Source organism: Macrosteles quadrilineatus, unplaced genomic scaffold (assembly GCF_028750875.1).
Source record: "Macrosteles quadrilineatus isolate MER2022 unplaced genomic scaffold, UCM_ALF_1.0 Scaffold_3__2_contigs__length_128488019, whole genome shotgun sequence".
NCBI lineage: Eukaryota > Metazoa > Arthropoda > Insecta > Hemiptera > Cicadellidae > Macrosteles > Macrosteles quadrilineatus.
In genome coordinates this window covers 127594815-127616923 of record NW_026542596.1, presented here as the reverse complement: position 1 = coordinate 127616923, position 22109 = coordinate 127594815, and the positions used below count along the sequence as shown (strand labels likewise).

The window sequence follows — 22109 nt, the reverse complement described above, 5'->3', positions numbered from 1 at the left end:
TATTTTTGTTTCGCGAAATGAATGGAGCGTAAAATCAATGCCGAAATTTCCTTAATCAAGCGTAGGTGTACGGAACAAGCATACTCTACGTAGGACTGCTTTTGATAATTTAAAGTTTAGTTTGTGCAAAAACCTTAAATTACGTTACACTATAATATTTACATAGAAAAAACACTATTTTAAATACCGGTAGGTGATTTTTAATTAAAATATAAAAAAAATAATAACTAGGGTCTTTGAATGAATGCACATGGTCATATACCGTATGCAATACCACAAAATTGATGTAGGGCCTATTTTGCAGGCGTATAGATGGATTAAACAAAGCATAGAACTCGCTACACAATGAATAATCTCGAATTTGGTGTCCTAAAAGGCTCATGTTATATCATCATTCCAAAGATCGAAAAAGAATCTGCAGTAAATAGACTGTTCTGCACCAGGAGTATGCTAGACTGTTTCCATTTAATTAGACTACTATCCTTATTATTTTTGTCGTATTTGATTGACTTAACTGTATGAATGTTTGCATGTGGTGTGTTATGTTATGTGTTTGTGGTGTTATTGTTGACACGCTAGCTCACTTGTATATCAAGGAACATGGCCATGTGGGTTGGGCTAGGGCAGCTATGTGGGCTTAAAAAATAACAATATCGTAGATTAAATACACTCACCAGATTTACCATTATTTTGAAACAGACAAAATAATAAAGAATGCCCTGACATGTTTATTAATCTATGACACTTTGGTTGTTTTCTATTTTTCTCCTAAATTGACCAACAACAACTTAAATACAACAATATTTGTAACTATTGCTTGTTGCTTCTATAAAGCAAAGAGAGTAGAAAAATGGCCAAATTTAGGGCCTACTCTAAATTAAGATAAAACCTTTAGGCCTAGTTCACGTTGATTTTCTCTAACAGTAGATTTCTCATCCTTATGGAACAGCTGAAGCCAATTTTTTTGTTAGTTCTGTCCGGTACACTATAGAGTCGTGTTTTGTTTACAATTTGTTTCTTGTTAATTTAGTAATTAAAATCCTCGTTTAGCCAAATAAAATGACCAGATCATAAACAATAACTCGTTTCCTCGTTAAACAACTAAAAAGTAAAGCACAAATCATGAAATTAGCCCTAAAATAATAGAATTACTTTCGTCGATACTCACCGGACATGAACTAGACACGAAAAACGAGCTTCAAAATTTACAATGGGATGAGAAGTTTACTTGTGTTGGTTAGTCTATGCTCTGACGTAACCAAGATGAACACGCGTCAAATAGGTTTCTGGGTTTTCAATAGAACGACAGGTATGCTTTAAACTCTTGACATTATCAAACAACATAAGAGTACAGGACTCTCATTGTATGATGAATTTCCATGGCAAATTAAACAATGACATAATAGCGCCTGATCTTGCACGTAATTTATTTTTAGTTAATATTCCGGTTCATACAAACAATACACACGTGTGCAGATTCCCTTGTATGTGGTGGTATGCATGTACGACTCGAGCTGTCCGCTGCTGTCCCTTCAACGATTAACCAAGTTTCAAAATTTACAAAATTTAAATACGAGAAAGTGCAAGAAGAGAGATAATCTAGAGAGAACACAATGAACATCCTTTTCAACTATGATCTGTTGAAAATTTGGTACTTTCCTGTTAAAGGGAACATTCATTATTATCGATGATTTTTTCGTTATATCGATATTTTTGTTTCCTTTACAATCCATATTCCTCCTGTTTTAGTTAAACTAACCATAACAAACCAAACTTGCCGTAGGAAATTCCATTTGGTAACAGAAAAGGCATGTGGGAAATATCAAATGGAATTTTAAAATGTTACAGCAAGTTTCGTTAGTTATGTTAGGTTAGTTTAGAACAGTTCCATTTCAATATATGTTTTTAATAGTTTGTTTACACGTTTGTTGATACTGAACAATATTTATCGTAGTTGTCATGTCAGCTGATATGTTTCAATTTGTTATCGATATATTGGATCGAAAAATAAAATATCGATATATCGAAAAATCATCGATAATAATGAATGTTCCCTTTAACAGGAAAGTACAGAAAAGTTTGCCTAAGCCCATACAAATGGGATGTCTACTTCAGTATCCATACCAAAAGTAAAAGTTCAAACTTAATCACTTCCGAAGGGACAGTACCGGCTTGTGTGTCGAGGGCTCTGCCCTACTGACCGGATGTCCGATGGTCCAGGGGCAGGCAGTTGACGACCCTGGGGTCTCCACCGCGCGTCGTGTCTCCTAGGCGTCCGCCCCACTGGCTTCCCGTCCCTCGCAGCGAGCGATGCCGTATCTGCTATACAGACTGCTGAAAGGTATGGGGGTGAATGTTGTAATTGTACTTTTATCACTCGATATTAAATCTATTTTCAAATTAAAATACTACTAAAATATTGAAACTAATATAAACTAGCAATATAAACTAATATTGAAACTGTTTATGTTGCTAAGTATAGGTGCTATTGTATTTTGGATACTGAAGTAAACATTCAATATGTATAGTACTAGAGTAGCCAAACTTAATTAAAAGAAACACATTTTAATGAACCTATCATAGAGCGAGCTATTATAAAAATAGTATTTTCCCTCCTACTTTTTCTTTATACTGTTGTAATGTGTAATGTGGCATAAAAGATGGTATATCTTACAATAAGTTGTTTTATCAGTTTGGGTTGGATAAAAGTTGACGTATCAAACAGAAATCAGTTATTTGGTTACAGGAATGTCGAGTTTTATCTATGGTCAAATGTACCATAGAATAGCAAACTATATATAAAAAGTATTTTGTGTGAAAAAATTTTTTTTATACACAAGCAAGTTGACCTTTGTACCTCTGATAACAGAGGAGCTGAGACTTCTTAGTTTTCCTGCCAGTTCTGTCTCAGTCAGTGAGCCAGTGCCGTGATCGGGTTGCAATAAGTGTTGTAGGCCTACATGATAATGTTTCGTTCGTACGTGTCAAATGTATGTACAGTTTTGTGTTTAAATGTAAATTTCTACAATTTGACGAGTCCAATTCGGATATTGTAATGTTTCAAGTTTCAATGTTTCTGTGTACCACTTGAAAATGCCAACATGGCGAAACATGTAGTGGATTGAAAAAGACACTATTTATTTGAACTGTATGTTTGAGGTATGTTTTAATTTAGTTTCTAACATATAGATTCAAATATTATAATCCAACAAATATTATAGTCTAACATATTGATAACACGGGAGTTGCAGAGTCAAGTCAAAGTTTGATCCCAGAGATAAGAAATTGATTGTGAACCAGGTGTGCCAATTTCACGATTGGGGAGAATTTTGTTTCTCGATAGATGGAAACAATTGCTTTCTCAATAGTAGTGTCTAAAAATAAAACTAAATGCAACGATGACGAAAGAAGAAACGATATACTTTTGTCTGGTGTAAACTATTTTGATCAAACTTGGTAAATGTATTTATTTTATAATAAATTATTAATATTTTACTAAAAAGCACACTTTTTAACCCTCCCTGTTGCAGCAAGCCTAGGTACTCATAAAATGTAATGTTAATTAAATACATTTAATTGAAAATCAATTCAGGCAAATGGAAATTCGTCAAGTTTGCAGGTTTGCTGCGGTGGGGGTATTTTGTTTCTAGACAGGTGTATCTGTTAAAGTTCTAAACCGTCATAAAATTATCACCAAGAACTTTTGTGGTTGGCAATATTTGAACCCGTGCCTTCATCAGAACCACGCTCTAGAACCCATAGAAATGAGTTGCTGGCATTCATGAATGATGAATGATCAATGATCAATGAATGATTCTATCAGATGGCATTCATATATGACCTGTAGTTATGAAAACCTAACCAAGAAATCTCTGCGAAATAACTTCAACTCCCTAGTTGATTGTCGTAGCCCAACATGTTTAGCGAATAGTTTATCAAATTGCTAAATGGGTTAATCGATTTGACTTATGATTGTCCGTTATGTAATGCCTTATCGCAGATATCTTGTGTGATACCCTCTCATCTTTTGTGCGACCCATCGATCCGCACCTCCCTCTCTCGCTAAGGATATACTCTAGTTTTCAAAGTGAGTACTACGAATATATTGACTTGTACGCTTTCAATATACCCTTTTCATTTTAAAACTGTCAAAAGTTTAACATATTCCAAATTTCATTTAACGTTTGAAATATTTGCCCGTACCTTCGACGATGAATAGAACTAGAGGTTGACATGTCAAAATTTGCTGTTGATAAAAAAGTATCCAATAGAGTTTAGTGTTGTCCATTACCAATTCAACTTATTTTAAACCGTAGCAACAATTAGATTCAGTCCATACCATTGTGTTAAACAGAGGGAAAATATAATTAATATTTGAATAGAAATTCGGATAAATATGTAAAATATTACCAGCTGTTTTAATATATTTTCGTGCGTGTATTCCTTATACTTATTTTGTTTATGGTGAAACTTAAATTCACTTTTATAAGTCCTATTTGATTATTGCACTATCGGTTTATACATTACACATTGTTTATCTATGAGGAAACTCTGGCTAAAATAATTGGTCACTATTGCAGATAAGTTAAAGATTGCAAGTAATGTGTCATTCAGTAATTGAGTTTAGGTGATTTTTAATCATTAACAAAAGTAATATTTGCTTGGCAATGGGTTTAATAAGGAAAATCTAATCGTCTGTATAGTTGTTTTGCATAACTGCTCGTCATTATTGATTATATCAAATCGATGGTTCGTTCGACATTCGAAAATCTTTTAGATATAGGTTTGGTTTTCTATAGCAAGCAAGTAGACTTCTCGTCCTACTGTGAAATATTAAGCCTTGTTAAATGTGTTTCGTGTCAAATCTGTTAAAATGTATCTTTTCTCTATGTTTGTTAAATTGTACAGAGATATTAAATCTTTAGAAATAACATTGATAGGACAAACAACGGTTTACAAATTAATTGTTCTATTTGGTCACAATAGCTTAATGTAATAGCTTGTAAACCAGCAGAAGTGCTCATAAGGGGTGAGGTTCATAACTCCAAGTTTTCATAACTCCAAGTACTTTTAAATACAACATTTCATAACTCCAAGTGAAATTATGTCCAAGTAAATTAAAACCAAAATATCAGTTAACCTTTATATTTTATAAAGGAGTTATGAAACCTTGGAGTTATGAGATGATCCCCTCATAAGGAGGACATAAATATCCCCTGATTTTCTTTAGTTTGTCCATAAGTACGATACATATACGAGGGAGTACGTTCAGTATATGGGTTTATTAAAAAAATGGTGTTTGAAGTAATGTCTGTGTGTGTGGATGTGTATAGCTACGGCCTACACTTGCGGTCCAATTTTGATGACATTTCTTATGTGGATTAAGTGTATTTTTAAATTTTCAATTACGTTTTCCCATAAAATAACCGTAAATAAAATTTTTATAAAAAACGGATCGAACGATTTTGATTAAAATTTAGTATGAAATGGTCCGTTAAACTTGGCAAATTTATTTATTTGATACTAAGCTATTATTATATATATATAAAAAAGGAAAAAAGCACAATATTAGTTTCATTGTAGCAGCAAACCTAGGTACTCGTTAAACCAAATGTTATTTAAATAGATTTAATTGAAAATCAATTCGGACAATTGGGAATTTCCATTTAAATGCATCTTATAAAAGGATGCATGATAAAGGTACAAATTGTATTATGAGGTGAAGGATATACTGGGGTTTATCTTACAACTATGTCAAGTTACGTCTGACGGAATACACGACTAATTCTACAAAATAATATTTTTTGCCAAAAGCGTGTGTTTAACAATTTCCCAACCCAAAATTGGAAATGTACAGGAGTTATATTTCAAAGAGTGGATTAGAGTGGAATTGTATTTAAGAAAAAAAAAATCAAAATAGGAGTACAGTCAAAGTTTGATACAATGCGAGGGATCCAACGGGAATACTTTTTTGTAGTGCGGGTTAAAGGTATAATTTTTATCCCTGAGTGCACAATATAGGCTTCATTGATTTATTTTAAAATTGTATAGGAACAGTGCAAAATTATACTGTACCAACAAACCAAGCAAGAGTAATGACCAACAATTTTATTTCCAAATAAGAATTAAAAATTAAATTAAATTTTTATACCAAAGTGCAGGATGTGTCGGGAATTTGCTACAAGTGTCTGGGGATCGTGTGGGGATTTTCCTACTAAAAGGTACACGAGGGGATATTTAATGCTAACAAAGGGATAAAGATGTCTCGCACGTGTAAGCAAGCAGTGCCGCCAATCTCCACAATCAACATCTACAAAATATTGTGTACATTACCATTGAGTATACACGTACTGTTACTCAAGTGCAGAATGTTTGGGAATCTTTTACAAGTGTTTACGATCGGGTGGGATTTTTTTACGGAAAGGTAAATTGAGGGATATTTAACGCTAACTGCGGGATATGTTGTCCCGCGTGGAAGCAGTGCCGCCACGCCACCGCCAGTCAACATCAACGCCGCAGTATGGCCAACCCCGAGCCTGCGTTAGTGGATGCCATCGCCCGCCTTTACGTATTCCCCCGACAAGGTTGTAACATTTTATATACAAATAATTACATATAATTTTATTATTTTTTTATAACGGAAAGAGGAAACTTGTGAGTCCCCCGTATCGTGGATTTGAAATTTGTTTGTAGCATTTTAATTGGATGTAGGAGGCACTAATGTTCAAATTGCCGATATAAACAATACTGTCAACTAAGATGTTGCGTTTTAGTTTTGAAATGTAATTATAGGGAAGATAACATGAAACATAACAATTATACTTTGTGTAAAACACAACTACAGTGCTGACATTGCAATCTATATATATATATATATATTAATTTCCTGATAAGTTTAGTAAGGCCCTATATATTCTATTATATATTTAGGAGTAATTGCTTAACATAAAAAATTATTTAACTGTGATGGGACATTTATGTCAGATAAATTGTGTACAACATAAAATGAAAAATATGAAATTTTGAGTAGTAGTAGTAACATTTTTATTTACAACCTTGTTTAAACACCTAAAGTTAGTCAAGTCTTATTGAACATTTAATGGAAAAGTAATTTCGCTGGTGTTACGATAATTGAACACAGCGAGATTAAGCGCGTGTATCGCATATGTTAGATTGTTAGGTTAGGTTAAGTAGGTCGCACCACTCGCGCACACACAAACACACAGTACACGCGGTATTGTTTATGCGAGTGTGCGTGTGCAGCAAAAGGTATATATACTAGACCACCCATGTGACGCGACAATGTCAACGAAGAAAAATCTTTACTGATATTACTGCGGCAGGAAAGAGATAACTCAACTATCGACATTTTTATTTTTAATGGTGATTTTTCCAAAATACGGAAAATTTGATCTTGAAATGACTGACGACATCCTTGACACACTGTACTTATTATTACGCGCCTATTCTTTGGCAACAAGTTTTCCACTAGTTGCTCTAAATTAGTGAGGAGCAACATTTAGTTGTAAACTTTTAGTTGTCAACTTTTGGTTGTCAACTTTGGTGTAAACGCGGCTTAAGTCAATGATTTTCCTTAGCGGTTATATAACATTTGGGGTATCACGTTAGTGTTCGCCGTTCGGCCTTGGAAAGGACTTTGATAAGGCTAATATATTCAATAATTAACTAACTAATATTTTTAGGAAACACCTCTATGCTAAATATAACTTTAGAACAATGAATATAACAATGAGTACAACATTGAATCGTATCATCATTGAATGTTACTTTTAGTTTATTTTAAAACAAACTTGTTTCACACTGCATAAATAGGGAAACTGCTCATAATTTTGGCATTATAATCAAACACGGATCTCTATTTATAAATATTACATCTTTTACAAAAAACCAAAAGTGGGGAAATTCAAATAATAATACATCAAATGTTTTGTTGCCTGTTATCTAAATGGGCTGATAGTAGTTACAACTTCATTCTTATTATCAATACATACAATATTATACCTCTAATGTAAAATATATCAGAGCATCCCAAACTTATTTAGTAGGCTTAATAGAAGGGATTTCCAAATCGGTATCTTTATTATGTTTACAGTCTATAATTCTACACTTAATCCAAAACAGATTAGGCCCAAGCATGCATTTTTTGTCACACTGCACCAAAGACGGCTGTTTTATTGATGGAATGAAAGGTTAAAGTCTAAATCTCATAAATAGGTAAAGCATAGATCTTTTTTAATAACTGGGGTAAAAAATAATCAGTTAGGGTCATGAACTTGGCAGTAAGTTTTTTGTTAAGTGTGTAAAAAAATGTGCATGTCTGTACGTTTTTATCATTTATTGTGACAATGAAAACATAGTTGTAATTCAAAATGTTTTATTAAATTCATTTACCTACGACCATTTTTAAAGTTTCAGTTCAGTTCTTAGAATTGTAAAGTTTTACATAACAGCATTGTTTACTTACATACAGTAACAGCATAGTTTTACTTATCAACACGACAACGAAACAATGAGGTTCAAGGATTGAGAGAGAAGTAGTAAAATTGCAATGCTTCGAACTTAAACTAATCAGCTGTTTAACAATTTAATTGTTAACGATTGGTGTAATTAGTCGGTACAATGAGTCGTTGCATCAATGTCAGTGGCAATGAGAGGTTACAAACGAAAACATAACATAACCTCTCTTAAAAGTTTTGAGTAGTGATTATTAGTAATTAAAAATCGGTCGTTGGTAAAGTAGTGCAACTCGTGTAAATAGTGATAACGACACGAGTAGAAAATTTAAGGTACGTGCCTTCGTTGCGTAATACTACTATAAACTTATTTATATTTATAACCGTTTGCATTGCATATTTCTTTACAATACAAGTATTTCTTTATTTATATTAGACAAATTAAATTGTAAAGAAATTTTAGTACAGTAATTTATACTAAGTCATTATTACTGTTTTGGCAGAGTAATTTCTGATAGTAAAATAAACAAAAACACTCTACATCTAATGGACAGAAACATTGTCTGGTTAAATGAAAAAAGAAAAAAAACTAAAATTGGTCTTAGATAAATATATAATGAGAATATGTAGAATCTTTGATTGTGCTTGGATTTAATATTATGTTTTGTACATGATTATTTTAGTAACTAGGTCTTATACTAAAATATTATCAAAATACATATAACACCGAAGAAGGTTTTGCTACTTTATGATGGTTTTACGTAAAATTTTCTGTGTAACAAACATAAATTCACTATATTTGCTGGTTGGCATTAAATATTTGCTGAAGTGCACAAATTGGGTGACTCAGCGGATATTACTAACTGTATTCTCATTTGACTCATACACTACATCATGAAATAATGCAAAAATACTAAGCAAACAACAAGTTAACTTATTGATCTTAATATTTCTTACACTGTAATCAAATTGGTGAATCGTGTTGTTCTTTTAGAGTTATTTTTTCTTCAATTAGCATCATTAAGTATATTTAACAATGTGAAATAAACATGCTTTAAGTTAACATCATAGGCCTTAAGTAGTAAGATTAAGTGTATAAATTAACATATTTTTTTATGTACAATTTTATTAGTTTTTGTTTAATTTTAAAAATAAAATTAGTTTTTGTTAATAAGTTATGTTTATTTAGAAAATAAACAAACAATTAATTTTAAGTAGGAAACAATAGAAAATTTTTTATCTTTAAGTTTGAACGATATATATTTAAACATTTTCATAAAGATGCACAACCTTTATCTTATTGAGTTTAGTAAACTCAATCTAGAAATCCATTAAACAAATTCATCCTTAATTAGCCCAGATTTTGGAGGAATTACCATACAACTTGCGATATCCTGTCATTGTAATCAGTTAAAATATTTGGAAATATGGTACTAAAAGTTAACACCTTATAATGTCAAAGCTAACACAACACTTAAAAACGTTTCAACAACATTATTTCACCAAAATTATTTGTTGAACTTTTTTGACTCAGAATAAACTAAAGTGTACACATTTTTTTACCAAACAACTCATTGTAACAACAGCTACAACTCATATATCAAACCATGGGTAACAATTGGTAACAATATCGGCTTTATCAGTTAATGGTTTACTAATGATATCAACCATTTCAATCAAGCTTTTGTATTTACACAGTCAAGAACATCTTGGATGTTTCAACGCCAGTCACTGATAGACTAGAATGTCTAGAACAATGAAAATAGACCGGTTGAGTCATATTGTGTCTTTTACAGGCACAATTTTATGGTTTAAATCCATCATAAGTCATATTACAGGTATGTTGTGTAATGTCGTTTTGTCTGAACTATTATGGGTTTTTTGTTAACAGTTTTAGATGAATTTAAAAGAAAATCTAATCATAAAAATTAGCTCTGAGGGATTTTATGTGAAATATTATTTCAAAATCCCCTTAAGTACCTAATCGTATTTCCAAGGAAACAAAAAATAAAATATAGTGAGGTAGGGTTTCAAGGGACAATTTGATTGATTTCAAAATTATTGAGTGAGTGAGTAAGACTTGTTTACAAAAGTGACAGTTTCAATCCATAATAGCCTATTAGGAACTGAATCCAAAAATATTTTTAATTAGTTTATAATATAATATACAGGGTGTTCAAAAAGGTGGGGACATAATTTACATACTGATTCCGTGGGTCAAAATAAAGAGATAATCAAGAATAACATTTTTCCAAAATCGCTTCGTTAACCAGATTTCGGCCAATTTATATTTTTTACATATAAACATTTTTATCTTTGAATTTTTCAACCGATCTTAATGAAACTTGGTATGTATGTTAAGGTAAAAGAGACCCATGTTAGGAAAAAAATTATCATGATTCAACTGAAAATTTCAAAATGGCGGCCATTTTAATTTTTTAAACTTTAATTACTCGAAAATGGCTGATTTTATGAAAAAATGTCAAGAACACTTTTATTTGGCATTTTTAATAATCTATCAAACGATACCAAGATCAAAAAGATTGAATATGAAATAGCTTAAATATTACGATTTTTAGTTGTAAATTGGGGAAAACCTGACTAGCTTCTGCCTTATTCTACCCCATACTCTCCAAAAGATTACAGTAAATTTTTCTTTCAATAAATATTAAAATTCATCCTTTCACTATTTATCATAGACTATCATTATTACACTACTACTAACTGTGCTACTACACTTATAAGGAACAGTCATATAAAACATTATCTTCAATTTTAAAATACTGTATTGAGATCTACTGGTTTTTTATACTACCGGTATTATTTCTTCATTTTGAAAATACCTATCTTTATTTTTAGTCATGACTTTAGTAACCATCTTTTGTCAAAAATCAAAAAAAAAGAAAATCCAATCAGTTAATAATTTGTATTACTGTCCCAAACTGTGCACCATCAAAACTTTACAAAATAATTGTAATATATCCACTTAGGTCTTGCTGTGCAATAGATTGTATTTTTATAAGTTAATAACTGGTAAAAATAATAAAGCGGAGCAACATTCTTAACCATGACTTCATAGAAACAGAAACATAAAATAACAATGATATGAGATCTGTTCCTGCCCCAAAGTGTATGTTGTAAGGTTCATGGTGTTCTAAATGACAAGAGTATACTGAACCACATGACATGTTATGTGGTGTTGGAGGAGCAAGCTTGTCTGGTAGAGCACAGGGCTTTGGTCCTGGAGACCACAGGATCAAATCATTTCAACCACCAGTGGTTTTAGCTATTTAATAATGCCAAGTTAAAACGATCCAGCTAGGGTCTTGTATCAGAATGTGAAGATTATGACATGGAAAATAAAAAAATATACTGTATATTGTATTTGTATGATATAAAACTTTGTGTCTATTACAGGGGGCACGGCCCGCGTCCCGGAGGCAATGCCAGCGTTTGAGGAGGCCCGGCCAGATGACTCCAACCTCAACATTCCCCTCAAACAGCCCAAGTACTGCTATCAGGCCTTGCAAGGTATGGCAACATTTTTTATATTCATATTTTTATATTTAACTTCCAAAATACAAATAATTACCAATAAGAGTCCTTGAGACTGGAAGATGGTTCCACGGAACTGATCTAGTTGCCAGAAAGCAACAAAGGATTACTATGCAGGTATTGTAAACTATTTTAAGTATGCAGTAATCTGGAGGCTAAACAACTCTTTTTAATAAGAGTCAAGAGTGATAAGAATTCTATGTTTGATAAAAGATAGTACCTATGTTTGGTTCTAATTGGAGGCAAGGGAAATTTGACAGATTTTTCTTTTGCTAAATTAAGAGCTGGGAGTATAATGACTTTCATTGATAATAATAAACATAGTCACCTACTATAAACTATAAACACAGTAATGAAAATAAAACACTTTTTGTACTATACCTAACATATCATCTCAAAACTGAACCAGAATATCCAAAAAAAAGGACCTTTGTGCAGATGCAGTACCAGCTCGGGTGGTGCTCTACCTGCTGTCGTTTTCTGGGTTCCTGGTGTCCTTCATGATGCGCACGGACATCAACATCGCGATAGTTGCGATGGTGAAGCTTCCCCCTCCACTGCCCAAGACCGACACAGCCGGGGATGATCCTCTCGTCTGCTACGATCACAGCACCATCACTAACAGCTCCGACGAGTCACCAGTCCACTCTCCGGTTTGTTTACTTGCTGCACATTCTCTAGTCAAATTGAATGATTAAGTCATTCCTAATGATTTAGTATGCATAGGAGAAGTTAATTGGGATTTCACAATTTGCCATTCGCATGTTTTCTTACAAAATTTCTTATGCTGTTAGAGTTTAGAAGTTGTCAGTTTATACTTAGACGTAGAAGATTTTATCAACGCATTATATCAATTATTTACCCTTCAAAAGAAAACAGTGCAGTATTTGTTGAGAGTATCAGCTGTGTTAAATAAGGTCTTGATAGTCAATAACTAATTTACAAACATTAAAAAAATACATGATAATTTATTGTATTAATGTGATAACTCTGTTCATAGGTATAGTTAAATTGTCATTCCTTGGTATCATGAAATCATTCATACAAATATTCTACTAAAATGGCTTCAAGATTATACAAATCCATTAAGCACCTGTTGGAAAAAATGATATTTCAGAAGTACCGGTATGTTTTACTGTGACTATAGACTTAATTATTGTATTTATTTTTTATTCAAATCACATGCTTTACAGGAGGAAGGGGAGTTTGACTGGGACGCTACGGTCCAGGGAGCCATCTTAGGATCCTTCTACTGGTGCTACATCCTATCTCAGGTACAGTCTTATAGGAACATTAACTTAATTGTTTAAAGTTCTTTGTTGGTTATAGTTAGCAATATGGTGTCTAATAGATTTCTGCAGACGCATAAGTTTTACGAACCTGAACCTTCATGTGAGAAGGAACCTAGGTCAAGACAAGATTATTCAATAGATTAGGACTCTGGGAATCACAATAGCTGAAATCAACAATTCCACAATTACAACCACTTGAAGAATATAGCTTTACTATTCATATCCAATCATACATTTATAGCTCAAGTTTTTGCTTTTCACCTTATCCTTTTTTTCTATATCATTCCTGCTCTAAACATTTTATTTTTTCATATTGTGGTTTCTCATTCCCCAGTTTGTGAACTAAAATGTTCTAAGTTCCTTCCTACTTAAACAGGATAAATTTCTACTTATTCCAGATTCGGAAACATTAATTTGGATTTGAGGAACGGAAGTGAAACCCACCAGTAGGTTGACTTCTCCTCATCCTCCACCATTCCTCCACATTTCAATCTTGTTCTTAGCACAAAAGAAAGTAGCAAGCCAATATACAATATTTATGTTTAGAAATATCTCTTGAATAATTTAAGTTAAAAAGCAGGCCCGCAGTTAGCATGTGACACACATGGGCCCAAGAGATAATTGCACCCCTTTCACTCTTCAGAGGAGGAATTTGCCTCCTCCTTGCACACCCAACTAACTAAAAATCTCTTGTGCCCCAGGGCCCATTTATTAAAGCGGCCCTTAAAAAACATCATCTAGACAAAGAGCTAATTCCATTCCACTGCATTAAACTCTGTTTAACCCCTGCATACATCTATTGTAGGTGGTGGGAGGAATGCTGACTCAGAAGTTTGGTACCAAAGCAGTGTTTGGTTACTCGCAGCTCGCCACGGCAGCGTGTTCTCTGCTGATCCCGACGGCTGCTGATATCCACTACGGAGTCATCATCTTGCTGAGGTCCATCCAAGGAGTTGCTTCGGTGAGTCGCTGCATCCATTTATTTCTCTGGGTTTCCAGAATTTGGCAAAATTAATAAAACAGTTTTTAGCGCATCAGATGTCAATGTAAGTTTTTGTGAAGATGATTCAAATCTGATTTGAATGTTGCTCGCAATGTCATTTAGGTTCCGGTAATTTGAAGGGAGACTTAAAACAAGGAAAAAGTTTTAACTTCTAGAAAAACTTTTGCCAGGAACAAGGTTTTTACTTTGCTGTTACAAATCATTCATTTACAAAATCTGTTTGAACATCCAAATTATTGACATGGCCAAAACTTTAGTAAGGACCACTTATGCAAACATAACTGAAAATGGTTGAACGCTGTACTTGACACCTATTGCAGCCTTTGAGTCCAGTAAAACTACCATACTTGGGCTTGGGTTGACCAGTCTTGCCAGTGCAGTAGACCATCGAGTCTGATCATGGCCAGGGTCTAAAGTGTTGTCTCTCCGGCCAGGAGACATCACTTTGGACAGAGGTTTGAATCTCATCTTGGTCTGGTCTGAGGTGCAATTCTTGAGAGGTTTTGCCTGTCTGAGGCATAACTTGGTGGGAGAGACCAACCCTGAATAAAAATTTGAAAGCAAAGTTGGAATTATAGAAAAGAATTGGTTGATTATTTGCTCAATTCAGGTATTTTACCAATTTTTACTTATGTTTATCGTGTGTGTGTCCACCAAAAACTAGTTTTGTTCAAATTTTGTTCACTAGATGAGGGGAAAAGAAAAGAAATCAGAAGAATGCTAGCAATAAATAATCAATGGTGTTCAAAAGTGTTAACTTGATTCAGTTTATCAACTTAATATTATTATTTTCCCATCACATTTATATCAAAATAAAGAAAAGATATGTTGATAGATTTCAAAATGTGTTGTTCTAATCTTGGCAAATTTTTATCAGTTTGAATGGGTGAAACAAAGCACATAGGAAGAAATAATTTTAGACCGATTATAATCTGAAAGAAGACTACACAAAACCTTAAATATTACAATAATTAGAGTAAGTAGTCTGAATAAAAGCTTTCAATAGTTTTGTTTTCAAGTACCTGGAATGAATTGGTAAAATTATATTTTAACATGCTACTAAAATACAAATTGACGTTGTGAACCACCACACAAAAGTCACTTAAAATTCACTGTTCACCAGCTTAAGTGAGGTCGCACAGACTGTGACATTTCAAGCCGAACTGGAATATTCTAGGTTTTCCTTCAAGGTGTTTGCAGAGCATGGATTTGGACGGCTTCATGTATGGGGTACAACATGTCACATGTTACACATACCCCGTATGTGTATGCATCTATTGTTGTTGTTGTTGTTTAGGGCCTGACCTGGCCAGCCATGTACGCTATCGTCGGCCAGTGGATTCCGGCCATTGAGCGAAGTCGTTTTATGTCTTCATTTCAAGGTTCTTATTTTGATGTATTTTTAAACTACTTGTACTAATACTACACATTCATTGGATTCTTATTAAACATATAGAAGTTGTATACTATGATTTATTAACATTTGGATTGCTTTTGGAATATATAGCCTTACAATAGTCAATAAATATTTTAAAATTACTTGGGTAATTTGGGTGTCTTACAAAAAAATAAAAAAGTTTCTTTACACGAGTAATTCAGTTTATAATTTCTTAAGAATAGTTTGTTTAGTTTTTCAAAGACTTAAAAAAATTGCATTGTGCAATAAACACAAAAATTAAGTGACTTCAGTTATTATTTTATTAATTAATTTTTTAAACTTGGTATTTGGTATTCATAATCTTCTTGATGGAAATGTATTAGAACTATATTAGTTGTTTGGTTATTTTATTATTCACAACACCTATTTTCATAGTCATACAAATAATAGAATATTATTATCAAAATAGTTTTTCAACTCTTGGTTTTTAGAATAGTTGGATGGGTAAGATAGAATAAAACCTGTACACAAACTCATAAAGTTGCTGACATTTTAAAATGAAAAACCTAAAATAGGTACAGTATACAAAAAAAGTCAATTTGAAAATATAAGCAGTTTCTGCGACAGTTTGTTGAAAACAAATTGTTTTGCATGTTTGAAAATATTTACAGTACAGTATCTTATGTTACACATTTTAGTTCATTTCAACATCCATACTCTAAGTTGCCTTTCTCAATAGCAATAGCATTTGTCTTCTATTTTCCAACATTTTGATATTGAATAATACACATTTTTGTACAGACAATATTCATATAAGTCTTTTTGACAATTTGGCCCCTTTCTGTTTTAAGCAGTATCATTGTAGTTTATAACAAAATTATTCTCTCTGGAACACCAAAGATTGCCTAGTAGCCTTAAAGGTTATCTTCCTCATCCTATTTTGACAATTTTTCTCTCACATTATATAGGTACATTATATATTTATTTTAAACACATAGTTCAAAATATTAGAAAGCCTCTTCTATCAAAAAGTAATCAATTTTTAAACATTATTTTCTACTTAACCAATTATTTTTTGTGGGGTTTTAAATACCAGTCACACTGTATAGGTCTATCCGTAAGTTCCAAATTTCTTTACCCCTACTTTACTCTGTTGCAATTTTTGCAGGATTCAGTTTTGGGATTGGGCTGACGTATCCACTAGCAGGGTTCATCATCGCCCACTCTGGCTGGAGGCTGGTGTTCTACACTACGGGGACGATCGGCGCACTCTGGTGTATATTCTGGTACTTGTTTGCATTTGACTCACCTCACAAGCACCCACGTATCACCAAGCAGGAACTTGAGTACATTCAATCCAACATCGGCAACTCTGTGCAAGGAGGACAGGTAGGCGCTTGATTTTTTTATCTCAAGTAAGTAAGATAAAATTGAATACATACATGAGTTTATACACCTTAGACATAAAAAACGTGTCAGTTAGAACCATTAAACTAAAGTCCATAACTTCCAAAGTTTAAACTAGGAAACGGATTCAAACAAGAGAAAAATTACTATGTGTAAAAAGTATTGTGTTAGCGATTATTGTGATTTCTGTAGACAAACTATTATTCTTCCAAAAAATATTTGACTTAATGATATAGCCTATAGTCTACACTTTTCCCGTTCATATTTTTCAAAATTATATCTATTGTTGCACATTTAATGCGATTTACTGATTTTTGACGTATTTTCCAGTCAATGAAGGTTCCATGGACGTCCATCATGACTTCTCTACCTGCTTGGGCTATCGGAATTACAACTTTTGGCCGTATCTGGGTCCATTACACCTTCATCATCCCAGGCCCCATGTACATGAAGACAGTACTTGGCTTCAGTATACAGAAGGTTGGTGTAAAATATAGCTCTGATTTGTGATACTTTACACTTACTAAGTAATGTTTTCCTCTAACTGATCAGATCCTGACCCCTTGCAGATTTTTGCCATGGCTATGTAAGTACTTTGTGGTTGATTTTATTGTCCTAACACACATGGTCCATGTAAAAACGACTCTAGTATTTCTCCCAAGCACATCACAATACATGTCCAAGACATGTTTAAATGATAACGGGGTTTTACGTTTAATACGTGTTGTCAACAATTATCCATTATACTGATCAAATAAAAATGAAAAGGAAAGGTCATGTTTTGGCCTCTACTACAGTTTGACCGTCCCTTACGGGAGTTTCATTAACGGTGAAGGTTTTGGGTTGGTGAATAGTTTGAATTTGTGAATATTTTAAATATTATCTCAAACAAGTTTAAAAACAGATATTGATATAAAAAATCCAGTAATACGTAATAGCAGTAAGCCTATATGAGTTTCTGACGATGTGTTACAGAATGGAGTTCTCAGTGGCCTGCCTTTCCTGCTCAGTTATCTGTCGTCCGTTGTGTTTTGCTATGTGGCCGACTTCCTCGTAACTCGTAACCTCATTAGCCTTACCAACGTGCGCAAGATATTTACTGCTATGTGTGAGTATGATCACTTAACTCATTACAGTAAGTGATTCATTTAAGTACACTTTTGCAAAACTAAACCACAAGAATGTGAATTTTTTACTTATATTTTTAAATTGAGATATTAGATTCCATCTAAATTACTAAAAACTCCACATATTATTGCCATTTTAAGTTTTTTTACTATTAAAAAATGCAGAAAATGGAAAATCAAACATATTAGGGAACTAAGAGAGCTGTTTCAACTTTCAAGTATCATAATAAAATATATTGTTATTAGAATAAAAATTACATGACCAAGATGGGTGACAGATTAGACAAATAGCATGAAGGAGATACAAAACCGTGATTTTTAAAACAAGGAACACCGAAATGAGAGAATATTCCCTGGACGCCCTTAAAAGGTGGAAATATAAAGTAAACAAAGCCATGAGAATGGATACTGACGAAGAATTTTCTCACGCTTGGCTGAAGTAAAGTTATCTAGCTGTTGAGGCTGTCTCAATGAAAATAGGTAGGAGAACTTACGTTTTTTGTGATATATTACCAACATTAACCTCCTGATTGTACTTTATCATAATGTTTTGGTAGCCAGCACTTTATTTTCAGAAACTGTTCATTTTACCCATGTTACAGCTCAGGTTATACCCGGTCTGATGCTGCTGGCTATCGGCTATCTTGGATGCAACATTACTCTAGTTCTCGTCATCTGGTTCATCGCTGTCTCTCTCATCACAGCCTCGTACGCTGGAGCAATGGCTAGCGTGGTCGACATAGGACCGAATCTAGCTGGTAAGTATGCCTTATTGATGTTTTGAGACATTACATACATACATACATATCCTCTCCCGTTCCGATTATCTTCGGGTCTGGGTGTTCACTAGGCCTCTCCATCTTCTTCTGTCCTTCCACAATTCCACTTCCTCCACATACTGCCATTGCTTCCACATCACGTTTCACCTCGTCGAACCACCTTCTTCTAGGTCTTCCTCTTGATCTTCTTCCATCCACATTCAAAGTTCACTCATTCTTTTCGGGATTCTATCATTCTCTATTCTTCTTACATGGCCGAACCATCTCAATCTCGTCTTCTCTAGACGTTCTCTCAAACTTTCTTAAACTATTCCTCTTCTCAGCTCTTCTTTCCTCATTCTGTCTAAATCTTGTTTTACCGTTTATCCCTCTTATAAACTTCATCTCCTCTGCCTGTACCCTACTCTATTCCCTCTCTGTTATGTTCCTAACTTGAGACATTATATGTAGAAATATTGGTGGTTTATGTTTGTTCTGTTTTTGGTCAATGCTCAGCTCATGGAATGAAAACAAAGAGAAATTTTAAAACAAAAGTGGTACAATGGAGTTTTGTTTCTATAATGGTGGGTGTGTTACTTTTCTTCAATGGATTTAATAAAAAAATATTCTCTTCTGCACCCTCGTCCCTTAGTGAAACACAAAGCTAGTACTATAAAGAATTAGTGTATTGTATTAGATTGACATAAGAATTTTTGAATAATGTTCTTAAATATTATGTTTTCAGGACCTATTCTTGCTTTTGCACAGACAATTCACATGACTGCTAGTTTTCTCTCCCCGATTGTTGCTGGTTTCATTCTTAAACATAATGTAAGTAACACTTTATAGTACCTAATTAACTAACTTCAGTAAATATTCAGACTATAAAGATTTATTGGTTGATCAAGGCTGGATTTATGTTTTTGGTACTTTTTTCAAACAAAATATTTGGTACCTCTATTTTGTCCTAAGATTTTTCTCTGTGGGTATTTTGGAGTGCTTATGGATCTACCATATAATGATGTAAACAAATCTTTTTATTCAGGTTTTTTGTTCAGTGGTTGCAAAAATCTTGAGTTTCAAAAAAAACTTATCAAGTTACATGAGGAAACATTATTTTATAGAATAGCTTGTGCAGAATGATTGTACAGTATACTAAAAAGATTCTTTAAAGAGATTTTATGTATTGTTGAAAATTAATTTTCAGAGTCAAGACTCAAACTATGTACAAGGTGTTTCCAGTTTGGTAGGTGAACGTTTTAAGTGGAACTTGTCTAAATCTATCAAAAATAACCCACTGATTGGTTTGTGTGCTTTTTTAATCCAGTAACCTAATGTTTCTCTTCAACTCTCTCTTTTTAACTGCCTGATATTCTCCTAAATGAAACACACTAACTTGATATTGTGGATTAGAGGAAAATTTTGTATGATACCGACCACAGTTATTCTTACTTTAAAATCAGCACGTGACTTCAACATATGGTGTAAAGAGAGAGAAAATTAGTAAATTTCCCTGTATATTTTCCCCTTTTGATGTGTATGTGAACTTTTATTAGTTGAGGTGTTAGCACTGTCATTGTTCAGTGATCATTTTTGTTTGTAAATGTCTTGGATTGTCTAGAATAGAATATTTTGTGGTTTACTGTTTGTTCTTAATGACTAAAAACTCATCTATCAGAAGGTGTCCAAATCCACCATCTAGATGTCCATAAGAATGTTTTACTTCTTTATGTTCAAGTCAAATAGCTTGACGGTTGTTGGGGGCCTCAGCCTGGGAAGGGGCCTCACTTGGGCCCTCAAAAGAATTTTTGTTATTTTGGAAAATAATTTTTGCTGATAATTTGTTAGAGGGAAACAATTTTCGACCCAAGTTTTTATCCTCCCAATCACTGAAAGCATCTGTGAAGATTGGGCGATTGAAAATCACGTCTTCAGCAATCAAGGGTGTGGATAATCAAATCTCGGCGACTGCAAAATACTGTTTTTCTGTGATTGTACGAGACATTCACGATTCATCAGCAATTGCTAAAGATGGCCACGGTTTCATCACCACTGCAGGGCAAGCTCACGATTTTGCCATAAATTTCTATGGGATCACCTCCTACAATAAGTTAATTTTACTTATTCAATTTAAATTTAATCATTCTGCGTAATTATCTCCGTTTACACTTGATATCTTTCCAGACAAGTTTGGAGCAGTGGAGGAAGGTGTTCTGGGTGGCGAGCTGTGTCGCTTGCGGAACGTACGTTTTCTTCCAAATCTTCGGCACCTCCAAAGTCCAGCCGTGGAACTACCCTGATGGCAGGATTCCCGAAGAGGATCTTGAACCCCTGAGTAAGAGGAAGGCCACTCGACGAGACAGTGCTGACTTTGCTACTGACGGATGATCCACGGAGAGTGTCACAGAGTCTTCGGACAGTCTGACAGTGTCGGTGGTCATGTGACTGGGAGAACCTCAATGTGACGAAGAAAAGTAGAGCCTCCGGTGTAGTCAGCGAAATCACATTAACATGTTTATTTATTATGATTACCTTTTTTAAATGTACTTTGTGTTTAGAAACAATAATTTTAAAATGTCTAAATCTATGACATGAAGTTAAACTTCTAATGAAAGATATTTGAAGAGCATTCAAATAATTATTTGCAAAAATATTAGTTTTTAAAGTTTGAGTTTAGTTTACAAAAATTTAACCATTTCAATTTGAGGTCAATAAGATGTATTGTGACTGTTTTACCATCAGTAGCGCTTTAAACATGTTGAGAGAACAATCCAAACCTCTCGGTCTTGTTGTGTTTAGCATAAATAGTTAATGCTTACAGTAAGAAATCGTAAGCTTTTTTTGTAATAAAAATAGTGTATCAGTTATGGTGGTCCTTGGAAAAAATTAGATATACATGTTTAAAATTTCAATTTTTAGTTTGATACACAATATCCCAAGTATTTGATTTGTATGATTTGTATCTTATTTGATAGCAAGTACTTATACAAGGAGGTAATCAAAATTTCTTGCTTCTGTGAAGCAATTTATTATTTCAAACTGTGATTACTTAAGTTTTTGACTCTTTAGGAAATAAATCATCTTGAGGCTCTGCTTAATTCCAGCTCTATGCATA

General features: G+C 33.4%; 1 protein-coding gene across 5 annotated transcripts in view; it reads left to right on the top strand.

Annotated features, from left to right (window-relative positions):
- LOC128989621 (sialin-like) overlaps positions 1–21541 on the top strand; it is a 52295-nt gene extending 30754 nt beyond the window's left edge. For 2 of the 5 annotated variants that reach the window (XM_054411564.1, XM_054411565.1), the window contains exons 2-14: positions 2221–2341; positions 11892–12005; positions 12468–12682; positions 13223–13303; positions 14127–14282; positions 15622–15706; positions 16871–17091; positions 17440–17589; positions 18085–18217; positions 18839–18994; positions 19740–19825; positions 20202–20240; positions 21179–21541. In XM_054411564.1, coding sequence (XP_054267539.1) covers positions 2311–2341; positions 11892–12005; positions 12468–12682; positions 13223–13303; positions 14127–14282; positions 15622–15706; positions 16871–17091; positions 17440–17589; positions 18085–18217; positions 18839–18994; positions 19740–19825; positions 20202–20240; positions 21179–21382 — 1671 coding nt within the window. In that variant the 5' untranslated portion in view covers positions 2221–2310 and the 3' untranslated portion in view covers positions 21383–21541. Of the gene's footprint in view, positions 1–2220; positions 2342–10203; positions 10313–11891; positions 12006–12467; positions 12683–13222; positions 13304–14126; positions 14283–15621; positions 15707–16870; positions 17092–17439; positions 17590–18084; positions 18218–18838; positions 18995–19739; positions 19826–20201; positions 20241–21178 lie in introns of those variants that run through there. The other 3 variants (XM_054411561.1, XM_054411566.1, XM_054411562.1) reach the window with 3 other exon arrangements.
- Positions 21542–22109: the final 568 nt, after the last annotated feature.